General features: G+C 36.0%; 2 protein-coding genes across 2 annotated transcripts; one reads left to right on the top strand and one right to left on the bottom strand.

Moving 5' to 3' along the window:
- Window positions 1–2,333: 2,333 nt before the first annotated feature.
- LOC129243096 (cuticle protein 16.5-like) lies at window positions 2,334–2,802 on the bottom strand. The gene is made up of 2 exons (XM_054880217.1): window positions 2,697–2,802; window positions 2,334–2,574 (listed from the first exon to the last, which is right to left on the bottom strand). Exons 1-2 carry the CDS (start codon window positions 2,706–2,708, stop codon window positions 2,359–2,361), a joined length of 228 nt encoding a protein of 75 aa, XP_054736192.1. The 5' UTR covers window positions 2,709–2,802; the 3' UTR covers window positions 2,334–2,358.
- A 3,244-nt stretch (window positions 2,803–6,046) lies between these two features.
- On the top strand, window positions 6,047–6,390 carry LOC129242056 (cuticle protein 16.5-like). Its single transcript, XM_054878615.1, has 2 exons — window positions 6,047–6,097; window positions 6,175–6,390. Exons 1-2 carry the CDS (start codon window positions 6,086–6,088, stop codon window positions 6,388–6,390), a joined length of 228 nt encoding a protein of 75 aa, XP_054734590.1. The 5' UTR covers window positions 6,047–6,085.
- Window positions 6,391–15,960: the final 9,570 nt, after the last annotated feature.

The raw sequence follows: 15,960 nt of genomic DNA, 5'->3' as shown, positions 1-15,960 counted from the left end.
TTCGCGATTATTTGAACAAAAATGATATGGCTCCATGTGGCTTTTTCCTGTTTCCCAAGCTCAAGTTGCCTCTCCGTGGAAAACATTTTGAGACAACTGAAGTCATAAAAGAGAATTCGAAGAACACACTCGAGCTTGACTTGTTTACAGTAGCACAGAAAACAAACTATGTGACATATCACGCTGAAATTTGCCATGTAAGCTTATAACAGTCCTACCAAAAAACAAAAAATTTATTTTTGCCATATGACATCCGCGAACCGTTTTATTGATACCGTCTCGTTCATATTTGAGTAGAAGGTAGGTCCCTTCATTTATGGGACAACATCAAGACGTACAACAAAAATGGAGGCTCCAATTATGAGGGTATAAATACACATCATATAATAATGCGAAATTGTTTATCTAACGTCCGGAACTTAGAACATCAATTTTGTAATTTAGACAGTTAAAATATTACCCCGTGATATGCTGAAATTTGTTTTATGTTAGACATTTACAAAATGGGTCGCTTTCGCTTGAACACAGAATGAAAATGTTAAGAACCATCAAGAAATTTCGAAAATCGCCCAGCCAGCCGGAACGTTGATGTCGACTTACTGCTTAGAGGTCAGCGATTTAAAAGATTTAGACTATTTTTTGCAGGACACCATTAAGGATAAATGTTACGCCAACCATTAAAGAATTGGAATATGAAATCGAAATTGCTACAGATGACAAAAATGACGAGATTCGTAAAAGTGTATTGAAAAAATTGCGTTACTATACTGTAGAGCCAACTGTCGAAGTCATTTAAATGACATTTCCTTTTTTTTTACTGGCAAGGTTTACTTTTTCCTATACAAATTGGAAACTGCACTGGCTCTCGATGGCAAGTGATTTGACATCACTAAAGAGTTTTTTGTTGCGTTATTTCAAGTCCGTTCCTCTAACATCGAAATTACACAAAGATTTCAATCAAATATACTAAGAACAATATTAGAGCGCTGTGATACGTCCAAAATACGAACATACATGGAAAGCTTCAAATATCCATGTAGATGACGAAGTCAAAAATAGCAGTGAAAAATATCTTCTCCTGTTAGGCTTAATGTTGCTCATAAACGATTAAGTAAATAAAGTTATTTACATTTTTATAAAAAAGTTTAATTTTTCGAGATTTGAAACAAAAAGGATATAAGTCATGTATAACGAAATAAAACAATTTTTGAAAATAACGCTTATTAGGCAAAATTAAAAAAAAATATATTTTTAATAAGACTTACAGAAAAGCAAAACACTTTTTTCATTGGAAATAACTATTAGTTGATGGAAATAATAAATGCGAATAAAATTTCATATCTACAATAAAAAAAAGTTATGACAGTTTGCTTTTGAAATTACTTATAACAGTTGCACCTCTGCTCACAATAATTGCAGCGCAATATTTTATAAAGTTTTGACCAATATATTATTTTAGTTTTTATTTTTTATTAAAATATAGCTTGTACTATAGTAAAAACCAATTAACTTAAAGCTTCAAATTTTGTAAAAAATTGAAAAAAATTTAACAAATTTTCATAACTACAACTGACGCTCGTTTTGGTTGTTTGGCCGAGCTCCTCCTCCTATCTGTGGCGTGCGTCTTGATGTTGTTCCACAAATAGAGGGACCTACAGTGTCAAGCCGATACGGCTTTTTCGTGGCAGAAATACACTCGAAGGTTTGCCATTGCCTGCCGAGAGGCGAACGCTATTTTCTTGATTTTTGTGTTTCACCAAGACTCGAACCTACGTTCTCCGAATTCCGAATGTTAGTCATGTGCCAACTTATTCGGTTACGATAACTTTTATAGTACATTAAATTTTGTATGAATTTCTTTTTATACATTTTCTTCATATGGCGAATACTCCAATATATTTTGTTTTTATATGAAAGAAAATACTGAAATATATTGCCCATCATTAATGCCATCAAATTTCCTAGCGATTAGGAAAATATTAATCAACACTTTTTACTAAAATTTATAATTTTATAACTGTTATATAGTTATAAATTGTATGTTTTCTCATTGAAACACTAGTTTTTTATAATTTAAGATTTTTCTGCTTGTGAAATGAAAATAAATCCAAATTTCGATAAAAACAAATGTAATGTAATATACCAAAAAAAATTCCCAAGTAGTAGAGCTAAAGGATACACAAACCATTCAACAACATTATATCAAATATTCTCACAACGCCCACATATTTCCACCGAAGGATAAGCGGTTTATCCAATTAAATAACAAAAATATTTCTTTATCGTTTATGATTTTGTTTTATTTTTTCTAAAATTATTTTCAAGGTGTTTATCCAGTCTTTTTCAGCTATATTCCATTCACTTGCGGAGCACATAGGCGGCGCTGTATGGGTAAGCGGAGTAGGCAGCGTAAGGTGAAGCGTAGGCGGCATAAGGAGCAGCAACATATGGGGAAGCGTAGGCGGCGGCGTAGGGCGAGGCAACCAATGGAGCAGAGTAGGCCAATGGTGCGACAACAGCGGGCTTAGGCTCGGCAGCAGCGAAGGCGAAGAGAGCCACAAATACGAGAGCGAACTGTTTGAAAAGGAAATATTGCAATTAATAAAGGATTAACACAGTTATCACTATATTCAATTATTGATAATGTATATGAAATTGAAAGGATGCCAGGATTATCGAGTGTGAATTTTACTTACGTATTTGAACATTTTGATTATTTTGTAATTGATTGTTGTTTTACTGTAGAAGAGTAAAATTGAACTGATGATAAATTAATTTGAGGCTCGAGCTTAAATACTGTTTGCGAATATAGATATGTGTGTGCATATGTATGTTTTTCTTCGATTTTAAAGATTCACTACGAATTGTGGGTAGGACAGGTGGGTAGAAATAAGTGACTTTATTGACCTAAACACGTACACGGCCCAACGTCGAGTGACGCTTCGCTAATATATACATACATACGTACATAAGTTTGTGTAATATTTGTTTGTAGAAATAATAATAAATACTAGAATATAAATAAATAAGCGCAGACTGGCACTCACATCTTGTTAGGTAAATAAGTAATAAATTTATGAATAATAATAACAAAAGCAAAATTAAACAGTTATATTTTAAAATGAAAGCACGTGCCATATGTGTGCATTCTAACAGATGGTCCGTTTTTTAATTTTTGCAGCGAGTTTTTTATTGGCTTTTCAAAATGAACCAGAATATTTCAAAATGGAAGTTTTAACAAGTGTAATTTTTTAACTTTTGTTTTTTTAATATTTAAAGATTGTTAAAATTTAATTATGCAAACTAAGCCTAAAGGATGATGTGGTGCCGCTGACATATTTTCTATGGGGAATATACTATTGTGGCCAAATTGCGGTGTGGGACCGATAGGGGACAACTATATTTTTATTTATTTAAAGAAGATAAAAAAGTTGCCAGGCTTGTGGTGCGGCAACTCTTAACCTTTTGCGGTTGATGGCTTCGCAAGTCATCGTAAAAGGCAGTGCAGCCAGTCTGGCAACGAGATGTCTTTAAGAGGAGAGGTAAATTTCTGCCATCAGTAGAGTCGAAATCAGTACAAAGCTTTACTATTAAACACAATACATCAGTTCAACGAATTCTGTATCTTCTAGTCTCCATATGTTTGCCTTAAATCACTAAGGTCCAATAACTCCGAAAAGCTAAATTTTATCCGACTAGCTGGTACTCTTATCACAAAAATTAGCCGATCGCAAAGTGTTAATTTTGGACCATAAAAAGTAATGCACCGTCTCACACCGCATTTATTGTTTTTAACCATTTGAGCAAAAAAATTTATCCATAGAGCTCCGCAGCCATCGTAGCGATTTGATTTGGCTCCGTGCGACTTCTAGTTATTAAAATAAAAAAACCTACTTAAAAAAACTACTTCATGAAACGGTTTCGATGCTAATGATGATATTCAACTTGAATCGCCACGTGTACTGAAAAACGTTTCGAAAAAACTGTTTCGAGAGTTAAAAAAACGTTGAGATTAATTAACTTGCTCAATTATTTAAATTACTTTTTGAAGGCCTTAATAGATTCGAAAACTAAATAATTTTTTTAAATTTACGATCACTTTTTACATAACCGATTACAATTTTTTGTAATTTTATTTATAAATGCTATAAAAATAATAATATTAATATATTTCTCTTGTTTCTCTCCCTCATAATATATAATAAGGTTTTCTAATAAGGTCGAGTCGATGGTGAAATCTGTTCATTATTCGGTCACTGATGCCAACAAAATGAGGAAAATTACACGATTGAGCAACCCATGCAAGTGGTGCAGGTAAGTGGGTCTTGTGGCTGCCAATATGACACCTGTCCTAAGTCCATTTTGATATCATTGGAACCTCTTCCTTACGCTATGGGATAACTTTTAAACCATCATGTGGCTTTTATGTACGAGCTTAACTTTGATAGTTTATGATGCGCCACATATCAAGTGATGAAACTTTAGTATGAATTCCGTGGATGGCTATCTATCGTGCAGGAGATATATGTACGATTCTAAGCTCGTGAGATTTGGCCTCGCTAGACTTTTGCTGCTCTGTCGCAGGTATATGTCAATCAGCCGTAATTAAAGTACGTTCTCAAAGGCCGACTACCGACCAACTCCGACTATTACTCAAGTGCAGCCGGATCTATACAGCATTAAAAAGTAGACCTCTCGGCACAGTGTCACCGTACAAAGCTGCGGAAGATTTGAACAAAGTCATATTCCACATATAATAGCATGCATGGACCTTCAAAATAAAAATCAAAGATTTCAATCTGACCGTATTGGAAAACTCCATATGACGGTTGTCATACATAGTTGAGTGTTTTTAAGCGTGGCCCAACTGCAGTTGGCCCTGGGTTGTACAAGATGGAGAAGAGTGATTGAAAAGGGACTGATATCATCATTACATGCCGCCAAAAAAGTACCGCAGTTGAGTGAATAAAAAATAAAGTGAATTTTAAAAACTAAGTACTAAGAGTACTTGAACTCTTTTACTGCATGCATTTTAAGGATGAAAATGTGTAATTAAAAATTTATGCTAAATTACAAGAACGAGCAATAAAGCCAATTCTATTTTAGTTATTTGTATTTATGTATCTGCATGTATATTATGATGTATATTATTTATATATTGTATTTATATTATATAACTGGCGCATACACCCTTTTTGTTGGATGCTTGGCCGAGCTATGCGTCTTGGTGCATTTTTTCAAAAGCGGAGGGACCTTTAGTTTTATACAACCTTCGAACGGTACTCGGTTTTCTATGGGCAGAAATACAATCGAAGGTTTGTCATTGTCTGCCGAGGGACGATCGTTATTAGAAAAAACCTTTTTTGTCATTTGGATACTACCGAATGGTAGGAACACACGGCAAATTTGGTTATCTGCAACAAAACTAGGCAAAATATGGAACTGTGCATCTACGAGTACTTGTCAGCTGAGGCTAAAATCAATACTAATAAAACTATTCCACTAAAAGGAAACGGTTCTTTTTCTTCAATTAATAATTTATATTTATATTTGAATATTAGGTATTTCCAAGAGGAAGTATTACAAAGGATTTTTTCCTATTTATTTCTTAGCAATATTCCTCTCAGGAATTGAAATTGTATTTTAATATTCGTTTAATTGAATTAAAACAATTGTCTGCCAAACAGAACCAGGGAATGGCAAAGGCAAATAATTCGTTTAAAATGCCAGGCAGCTACTAAATAAATTCCAAAACATTTTAGCGTAAACTTAACACAAATATTCAAATTAAACTAAATGAAATTTTAACTAAAAGAAATACGTGCTATGGCCAAAATTGTCACTTTTCGAGGTTTAGCTATTGAAAATACGTACATATGTATGCATATATGTAAATGCGAATGAACAAAATATAGTTGCGCAAATGCGTTTAGTTGTACTTTTTACGTATACATGTATGTGCAGCACTACCCAGAAACTTTGCTAAAATCGGAATGTATTTAAACTCGAAAAATACCCTATCTCGACATCAGTTCTTTATTGCACCTCTCTAGTAAAGCAACCAAAAAACAACAAAACAAACAAAATGTTCAAATACGTAAGTATTCTTATTTTATATTTTAAAATTACGCTTAATTTGTATTACGTGATATTAACCTTTTTGTCAACTTGCAGTTCGCTCTCGTTTTCGTGGCCCTCTTCGCCTTCGCTGCTGCCGAACCTAAGCCCGCTGTTGTCGCACCATTGGCTTACTCTGCTCCATTGGTTGCTTCGCCCTACGCCGCCGCCTACGCTTCCCCGTATGTCGCTGCTCCTTATGCCGCCTACGCCTCTCCCTATGCTGCCTACTCCGCTTACCCATACAGCGCCGCCTATGTGCTCCGCAAGTGAATGGAATTTAGGAGAAGACATGTGATAGTAATTAGAAATGATTGGTGATTCGAAGGACAAATTTTGTCGGCACAAAAATAAAACAAAATAAAATCGAAAATGCTCGAAACTTTAATCATTTAGTTGCTAGACAATGCACTGTAAATGTAGTTTAGTTAACTATCACAAATAGGAAGCTCCCACAGATACCACAAACAGTACCATTTTACATTAGCTTCAGGAAAATTTAAATTTGTTGCCTCTTTTTGTGTTATGCTATATGGAAAACTCTTTGCAAACAGAGCTACTGGTTTTCTACTTAATAGTAGTGCTAATTTCCGTACGTAGTGAAGTTTATATACCTGCGCACATTTTATAATAGTAAAATTTAATTTAGACTGGCTTTTAATTGTTTGTATCAAAAATGCTGATAGATAATGAGATCTATAGCTCTTAACATCTGACGGGTGAAAATTTGACAAATTTTGTTTAGTTTATAACTGATATATTGGAAGTTAGGCGTGGTTACTTACCGATTTCGCCTATTTTCAATACCAAACTATCTTCGACAAAGAGTAATAGTGAGCCAAGTTTCATTGAAATATTAGGTTGGGCAATAAGTTCGTAGTGTTTTTATCGAAGACTTTTATTTAAACAAAAAACAATAAGTATATCATTAATTTAATCAGTTATATAATATATTCGCCGTTGGTGTTTACAACCTTTTCCCACCTCTGGATAAATTTGTTTATGCCGTTTCGCCAAAAATCGTCTTGTCTGGTGTGAAAGAAGTTGTTGAGCCCGTTTTTAGGGTGCTCTTTGTAATCGAAAGTAACGCTCTTCCTATGGTTTGACAGGTAGCGGAAAAGATGGTAAGAGGTCAGTGCAAGGTCCGGAGTGCACAGCGGATGTTGAAGAACGTCATATTCGAGCTCTTGGAGTGTGGCTTTGACGACTTGTGCAACATGAGGTCTGGCGTTTTCGTGAAGGACTATGATTTCACCATGTCGATCAGATATTTTAGTCGAATAGCCTCATTCACGCGGTATAGCTGGGCAATGTAGAGCTCCTTGTTGACCGTGGCATTCTTTTCGAGCATTTCCCAATGGCACATGCCCTCCCAGTCCCACAAAACACATATCAGGATCTTCTTTGGATGAATATCCGACTTGACGCTCGGCTTTGGCCTATCTCCTGGAGCCACCCACTCCTTTCTTTGCTTCATATTGATGAATAAGCATTATTTCTCCCGTGACGATTCGGTACAAAAAGCGCTCTTTAAGACCGCGTATCGCTCGATGGCGGGCGAGATGCTGAGCAGCAATTTGAAGGCTACTTTATTTTTTTTCGTTGAGCTTCTGCAGCACCCAGGCTCTCAATGTTTTGATAAATCCCATTTATTGAAGTTGAAGTCGTTTTATGATCGCAGTTAATTTTTTTTCGCGAATGGTTTGGCGACGGTTCTCCTTCAAAAGTGATTTGAGATTTTCTTCATCGAATTCAGTCGCCATTTTTGAACTTTGCAAACCATTTCCTTGCTGTAGACTCGTCTGTGATACCTTACACTATACACGTTGCAATTGTACCGTGCTGTTTCAGCAACTTATTGATCTCGATGAAAAGCAATGAAGAGCAGGTGTCGAAAATGTTGACTTTTGCCACCTGGGTTTTCTATTTCTAAGCCTCAAAACTAATAAAAAATTAAAAAACTTAAAGATACAAATAAAACAGTTTTGTAGAGCAAAAAGAGTTCTATCAAATGAATACTTACCCTTTGCCAAACAGGAAACAAATCGTTGTGAAATAAAATAAATATAAAAACGCTATGAACTTATTCCCCAACCCAATATATTAATTTAGGCTCAAGTTGTTGTAAGCACAGATGGACAGACTTGGCTACATCGACTATGTACTCTCATCATTCTGAGCATACGAGTATTTGTATGTACGCGACTCCTTTAAGCTGTTGTATAGAACCGTTATGTAAAGAAAATTATAATGCACTTGGACAAAAGTGCGCGCGAATATAAACATATGAAATAATGATCATTATCATAGCATCACAGTTCGGGGTGAACCATTCCTTCCGTTACAATTCGAGTCCACGTCACTCGGTCCCCAGTTTTTCTTGTGACATCAGATAAGTCCATAGTTCTTATATTATATATTCTGTTTCTTATATTATATATTCTGCTGCCAATTTGTAAGATACTTTCTACGTTGCATGGGGCACCTTCCATATGTTTGGTGTATCCTAGACCTAATTTTTGAATACGTAGGAATAATTTTTATGCTGAGATGATTCTCAACTTAGTATCTTTCGTTCCCCTTCCTTCCACTGAAGTTTCTCTTTTCAGAGGTACATATTTAATGTCAGGTTCGAGTTGGCAGCAACCCCAGGCGCAGTCCAAACAAGGGAAATTGCGAGAGATAGGTGGGACACTTAACAACGTTAAATCTGCGATCCAGTTACTCATTGCTCCCTTTGTAAACGATGAAAACAAGGTCCAAAATTCGGTAAATCGGTGTCACTGATATTTATGCATGATCTACACGAGCATACTTTATAGTATACAATAAAAAGTTTTGAGATTTTCACCATCTGTGCTGTGATGATTTTTATTAAAAATAGGGCAAACTTTAAGTGCAAAAAGTAATTTCGGGCATCTCGAAATTAAAAAAATTTGATCCGCGGCAGTGAACCAAAAAAACATAAAATTGGAGTTGTTATTTATTCAAATCTTTAAAAAAGAATTTTGTTTTCTGTTGTTCTTTTATTGCAGATTTTATCTTCCCCTAATAGATGTCTGATGAAAATTTCAAGGTAATTTTGACAACAAAGAGGAAAAAGCTCCAACCAATTTTGATCCAAAAACTACTATGTCTACGGACAAACGATCCAAATTTGATCCGAGCATTTTCTCCATAGCATTTTATGATATCGTAAATCTGTAATTGCCTATAATAATTTGTTTGCCACTTTGTGACCATTGGGCCTTTGTAGAATTGGCCGCAGTGTCATGCACAAGCACCTTGGCTGCACATATTTTACTAATACGCTTCTACAATTTAAAAGCATCGAAGGTGAAAAGCATTGTTCCCCCAAAAAGGCCGACAGCGAATCGCCATTTTTATTTATAATAACAAGAATAATGAAAGCAATGCAAAACGATACAATGAAGATTGCTGAAGTCATATAAAACAGAATGGGAGTGAGTGGCAAACCACACTTGCTTATTTATGCATTAAGCAACGCAAATATGTATGTATGTGTTGTATGTGAGAAGGAAACGCAGCGGTGGAGTATAGCCGCATAACCAAGGCAAGGTCTGTTTAATTTATGTACAAACATGCATGCATAAGTACACTGCAAGGAAAATACGAGTTGTGAACTAAAGTAATACCAGTTTACTTTTCAACTCAACCAGTTCGCGTGCCATGTTTTCCACATTAGCAAGTGGTATTTTTACACAGCGATGTTTTACGGAATATCAATTGTCCTGCTACGCATCTGCAAAATGCCAGTTCGTACCACCCAAAAAAATTCTTGTTCTAAAAATCCGTGTTTCTAAAAATCCAGTTTTGGACCAGTTAAAATGTAAAATAAAAACAGCCAATACGTCCAATTCCAACGTTTTTAAATTTTCTACTCGCATTACACTTTAAAAGTGTATACAGAATTAGTTTTTTCTTAAAATTAAATTAATTTTCTTTTAGGTAGTAATTGGCTTAGCATTCAAAAATTGGTTCAAATTTACACCATAAGTAACTCCTAAAATGATTGAAACAAATCCTTTCAAAGTTTCAAAAAGAAATAAAATTATAATATTCACTTAAGAAGCATTAATAAAATTAATATATTATGTGTTCGATTGCAGCATACATTTTTCGGTGCGACGGCCCTGTTTTGTATGCAATTAAAGTGACTGGTAAAGCTTATTATAGATTTACATTTATCTTGATAATCAGCCCGATTCTGAATAGAAACTCCTTGGGAGACTTTTCCCTACTCCATTTCTTCTCATCATGAAAAACAATTTTTTTCCATTTTCCCTTTTCTTTTATCCCAAACGAGCTCCGAAAAAGGGAAAAATAGTGGTTTGAGAAGTAGTAGTAATATTTTTTTCTGAAAAGGAATAATTTTTAGCTGAATAACTTGTTTGCAAATTTTTTATAAAAATTATTTGAAATTCTAGAGAATTGACTTATAACTTGGTAGCTGATTATGTAGAGTACGTTCTGTTCTGTTTCTTATACTTTGGGTCGCTTCTAAGTATTGGGTGAAGCACATGAAAGAAGTAGGCATCTCTGACAGTACACTCTGCCCCGCATGTGGAGAGGAGGATGAGACGGTGGACCACTTTCTGTGCGTCTAGCGGGCCTTCACTCAAATTAGGCTTGAGGGCTATTGATGTGTTAAGAAGCGACCTCATTGGCAACCACATTGGATGCTTGGGGGCAGTGGCGTGAGAATAAAAATAATAATAGTTTTACTGACTTTTTTGTCGACTATATTAGAAATTACTTGAACTTTCACACAATTCATGTCACTTGGAACTGTCAAAAATGCAGAATTCAGGTATTTCGAAATTCGAATTTCCCACCCCCAAAATTTAGGGGAAAAATTATCTTTCTCGGCATTTCTAACTTGTATTGAGACCAAACTGCGACCGTGAGACTACAAAATGATGTGACGAGTGATATTTCAATCAAAAGAAGAGTTCGCCAAGGATGTGTTTTATCATCAATGTTCTCCAATTTATACTCGGAATATATATTTGAAGAAGCTTTGGCATCAGTCAACTTAAGAATAAAAGTCAACGGCGAAATAATAAATAACATACGATTTGCCGATGACACCACAATATTGGCTGACAAAATTAATGACCTGCAATACCTCTTTAAAGAAGACAGAGGAAAAAGTTTGCAATACGGCCTAAGTATTAACATCCAAAAAACAAAATTCATGGTTGTTTCAAAAAACTCTCAACAAATCACAAATTCAAACATTTATGTATATGACAATCCGACCCAAAGAGTATCCCGATTTAAGGATTAGGATGTTGGCTTAGCGAAGCATGGACAAATGACTGAGAAATTGGTTGTCCAATAAAAGCTTGAACATAAAACTACGTCTTCGGTACCTTAAATGTTACGTTTGGTCTGTTTTGTTGTACGATGTGGAGGCATGGACACTAAAGGTTACGAGTATGAATAAATTAGAGGCGTTTAAGATGTAGTGCTATCGGATCTAAGATTTTCTTTCTAAATGAGCGTAGCTCGAAATGCCCAGACGAATTTTCATGTTCTTCAAGAATTTCAGGACTATCTGTATTAGCCCATTAAGCCCTTCAACATGCGCAATTTTCTTCTACTTGAATAGAAGGCTGCAACACCTCACAATTTCTATGGGAAACTGGATTGGTAAACTATTAAAATATACCTTTTTACTTTGTTGTATGCAACTCTTCCCATATTCCTCTTGCTACTCATTTTTGCTAAAACTTTCAAATAACATTTTTTTATAACTCTGAAGCAACTCTGTAATAATTATTATTTAATAGTTAATAATTAAATAAGTGAAATAACAAATAACATGGATGTATTCATTAATATCTATTGTATGATACATAATCATCGCGATGCATTGATGCGTCTGTAGACGTGTCTTAAAATTTTTTTATCTAAAACAAGATCAACCGATTTGCAGACAGATTGATAATTTTGCTACTGGTATTGTTCTAGACAAAGGCGAACTAATATCGCTTCTTCTATTACATACACGTATCTGAACTAGAATGCATCCTTACTAGTTTGGCTTTCTCCACCAGGGTACATACTTATATACTTACATGTGTGCGGAATGGCGTTGAATTCACTGAAAGGAATTCATGATGTACTCTCAATTACGAAATGAGTTAAATATGGAATCAAAGTAGCTCACAATATAGCGTGGCGAATACGAAATGAATGGACACGAATACAGCTTCAACAATGAAATTAAATTTCCGGTCTACGTACGCTCTTCAACAAAACTCTTCCTACAATCATATCGTCACACACACACACGCAAATACTGCATAGTAAAGTTGCATACTGCGACTGCCAATCACAAACGCTTGCACAACCATACTCAGCCCGAACATTTCTCGTATTCAACCTTCGCGTGCTGCAAGACGGCTAAGTGAAGCTTTCAAACAATACTAAATGCTTTGTCCGTTTGAATGTGAGCTATGTCCGCTGGCCATGAGCTAAAGCAGCAAATGTAGTGTACAAAAGGATTTTTAAGAGTGTTCGATGTGCATACTAAGAGTTTCCATGTAAACAGCTACTAATGGACATATACTCGTACAAACATACATACATGTACCCAGTTGGAAATGGAGATGTATAGTAATGGCATCATATATTCCAGGATGCATTTTATCGCCATTGCTTGACATTTGTAAGAGGTAGGTCGTCTTGAGTAAATCTATTGCGCCTTCGTTTTCGAATTTTTACAATACCTCAAAAATGTATTTGAATTTGCAATGCCGAGTTTGTATTAAGATTTGCAATAAAAATGAATTCAATGGCGCGAAAACATTAGAAATGTTGAGAAACTTTTTCTGCTTACGTTTACGAGTTGCATGAATGGGAAGATGTTCATTATTACTGCAGACGAGACTTGGGTTTACGACACGCAATCAGACATCAGGCGTGTGAGTGGAGAGCTCCGAATGAACCAAGACCAAAAAAACAACGTGTTTTCAGTAAAAAAAGAAAGCGATGCTCACGGTTTTAATGGATTACAACGGTATTGTGCAAAACGAATTTTTGCCAGAAGGTTAGGCAGACTTACCCTTTGGATTTGAAGTATGAAGTGTCAACTCGAGCAGCGCTGCTGTAGCGCCCGAGTGATTTGAAGTTTTAAAGTCGTGGTCTTAGCCAAACAGGGACTACAAGGTTTGTTCTGACCGTGACACGCATTAAGGGTGGCAGAAAATTTTGTATTATTGTGATACGTGGCCTTATTAACCTAGGGTACATCTTGGCAACTGTTTCACTAAATATCATACCAAAACTAATTACATATTAAAATATTTATCAAAGTTTGTGGTTTTCGGCATATTAGTGAATAAACTCGTGAAATTGTATTATTTGTGTACACTTGTTTGCGTATAAATGTTTTTTAAATACTTGAAAAATGTAAACCTAATTTGGCCGAAATCGTCTCGAGTTGCTGGTTCACGCGAGCGAAAAAAGCCTCGACGTGAATCAATCGGCCAAAAAAGAAACAATTTGTGAGAAAACAGTTTATAGATTTTGCACCATGATAGCGCACCGTCGCACAGTGCCATCATTGTTCGTGAATTTTTGGCCAAGAACGAAACAAATGCCATCCAACAGCCATCAAACAGCACATGCTACAGGCGAATCTTGCTTCCCCATATAAATTTTCCGTCAAACGGGCAGAACCTAACATAACGAGCAGAGAAGTGGCAACTCGAATACGCCTTAATGTTTAAGTAGGCATTCCCTGCGTTTTCACAATCATATTTTTATTTTCCGTTATCCCCCTGTCTTTCTCTTTCTCCACAATATAAAAAATACAAGTAAAAACACTTTTCTTCTTCCCAATTTTTGACAGCACCCTTGGTATGAATTTGACAGGCAGTCAAGTGTTTGATGGTATGAGTGCTTGGTCTTTTTGCTTGAGCGTATTGGCGGTGTTGCTATGCCAAATTAGACATTAACACCAAGTTTCCAAATATGTATAATATATTTCTTAGCTATCATAATGCGGCAGCCGTAGCCGAATCGGTTGGTGCGTGACTACCATTCGGAATTCACAGAGAGAAAGTAGGTTCGAATCTCGGTGAAACACCAAATTAAGAAAAACATTTTTCTAATAGCGGTCGCCCCTCGGCAGGCAATGGCAAACCTTCGAGTGTATTTCTGCCATGCAAAAGCTCCTCACAAAAATATCTGCCGTTCGGAGTCGGCTTGAAACTGTAGGTCCCTTCCATTGTGGAACAACATCAAGACGCACACCACAAATTTTGCTTTCACCGAGATTCGAACCAACGACCTCTCTGTGAATTCCGTATGGTAATCACGCACCAACCCATTCGGCTACGGCGGCCGTTCACTCATACATCTGAATTTATTTTGCTATTCAAAGAATCACCTAAGCTTACTTTTATTGTATATTCTCTACAACAACACTTAAAAATGTGATCTGTATACAATCAAGCATAAATTAGTACCACATATTTTAATGAAGCTTGGTACACATGAGAGTATTGGTGTTCCCTTGAGAACCTGTGGTCTGCTCCTGGATTGTTGGGCCTCGTGTCAAATTAGCGAGCGTTGGTCCCAAGTTCCCCTGATAACAGGCAGATGAGGGCCCACGAGGGAACTTCTAAGGCTAACAAAGCTGCAACTTTCGAATTTGGTGGGCATCCTTATCGAGCATTGTCCGTTAACTGATCATGCGTTGAGACTTGAAATTGTCTCAAGTTCCTTCTGCAAAAACTGTCTGGAGCACGAGGTGGAATCACCTCAGCACCTTCTGCTCTCGTTGGGCAAAGATTTAAATATTTGAGCTCTTATTTTTCGCTACACCTGTGAATATTGCGGGTTTAAATACCACACATCTTGCGTAGTTCATCAGTACTTAAAGCGGCTAGCTATGAACGTGAATTAGCCATCTTTGGTCGTCATCCTCTTCTCAAGATCTCTTCTTCCCTTCCTTCTCCTAATCTCTGAATGGTATCACAACGGACGAATTTTTAATATTTGTGCAAGTGGTTCGCTCGCTAGGACAGCCATATAAGGGTAATTTTCAACAAAAAATAACAAACGTGATATCTTTATTATAAATAAAGCAGAATTACTCGAATTTGGTAAAATAGATAAGCCAAAGAAATAAATGCGATGCAAGTAAAATTTATAGAACAAACATCAAACATGCACCACAAATGGGAGCAGGATCTCAGCCAGGGTATTTAGCCGTCTTTACTTGTTTTATATTTAATATCGTTAATATCATAGCACACATTAGGCGTTTTTTAGGAAAATATTTATGAGTTAAAGAAGGAGGCAATGAAGAACTTTGAACACCTTATGCAAAACAATGACTCCGATTTTTTATAATTGGCAGCTCTCAAATGACACAAAACATTTGTTTTAGCAACTCAGCTTCCGCAAGAGCAACTCAGCTGTCCCAAAAATCACGCATGCTAAAATTTCCAAGTGGGTACGACGTATAAAGTATACTTGTTCATATAGGCATGTATAGGCTTCTATGTTCATATGTATGTACACCACCTAATCACATTTGTGTGGTGGTCAACAGCGCTAAAGGACGTAGCTTCTAATTATGGGTAAACAAAAGTATCATTAGAAATTCTTCAACCACAGTTGCTACTTTGCGGCAAAGAGTTACACAGAATGTCTAATTTGACCGGTGCGCCTTTCGCTTTTCGTAGCTCACAAGTTGGATTCGATCTAGCGGCTCTTAAAGTTCCACTACATTAAACGAAAAGCCGTAGTTGAAATCAAATCAAATTTGAAACAAAATATATTTTCCTCTGTCCTTTTATGTTC

Source organism: Anastrepha obliqua, chromosome 3 (genome assembly GCF_027943255.1).
Source record: "Anastrepha obliqua isolate idAnaObli1 chromosome 3, idAnaObli1_1.0, whole genome shotgun sequence".
In the NCBI taxonomy this organism is placed as follows: Eukaryota; Metazoa; Arthropoda; class Insecta; order Diptera; family Tephritidae; genus Anastrepha; species Anastrepha obliqua.
The sequence above is the reverse complement of the archived record's forward strand: the minus strand, read 5'-3'. Positions and strand labels throughout refer to the sequence as shown.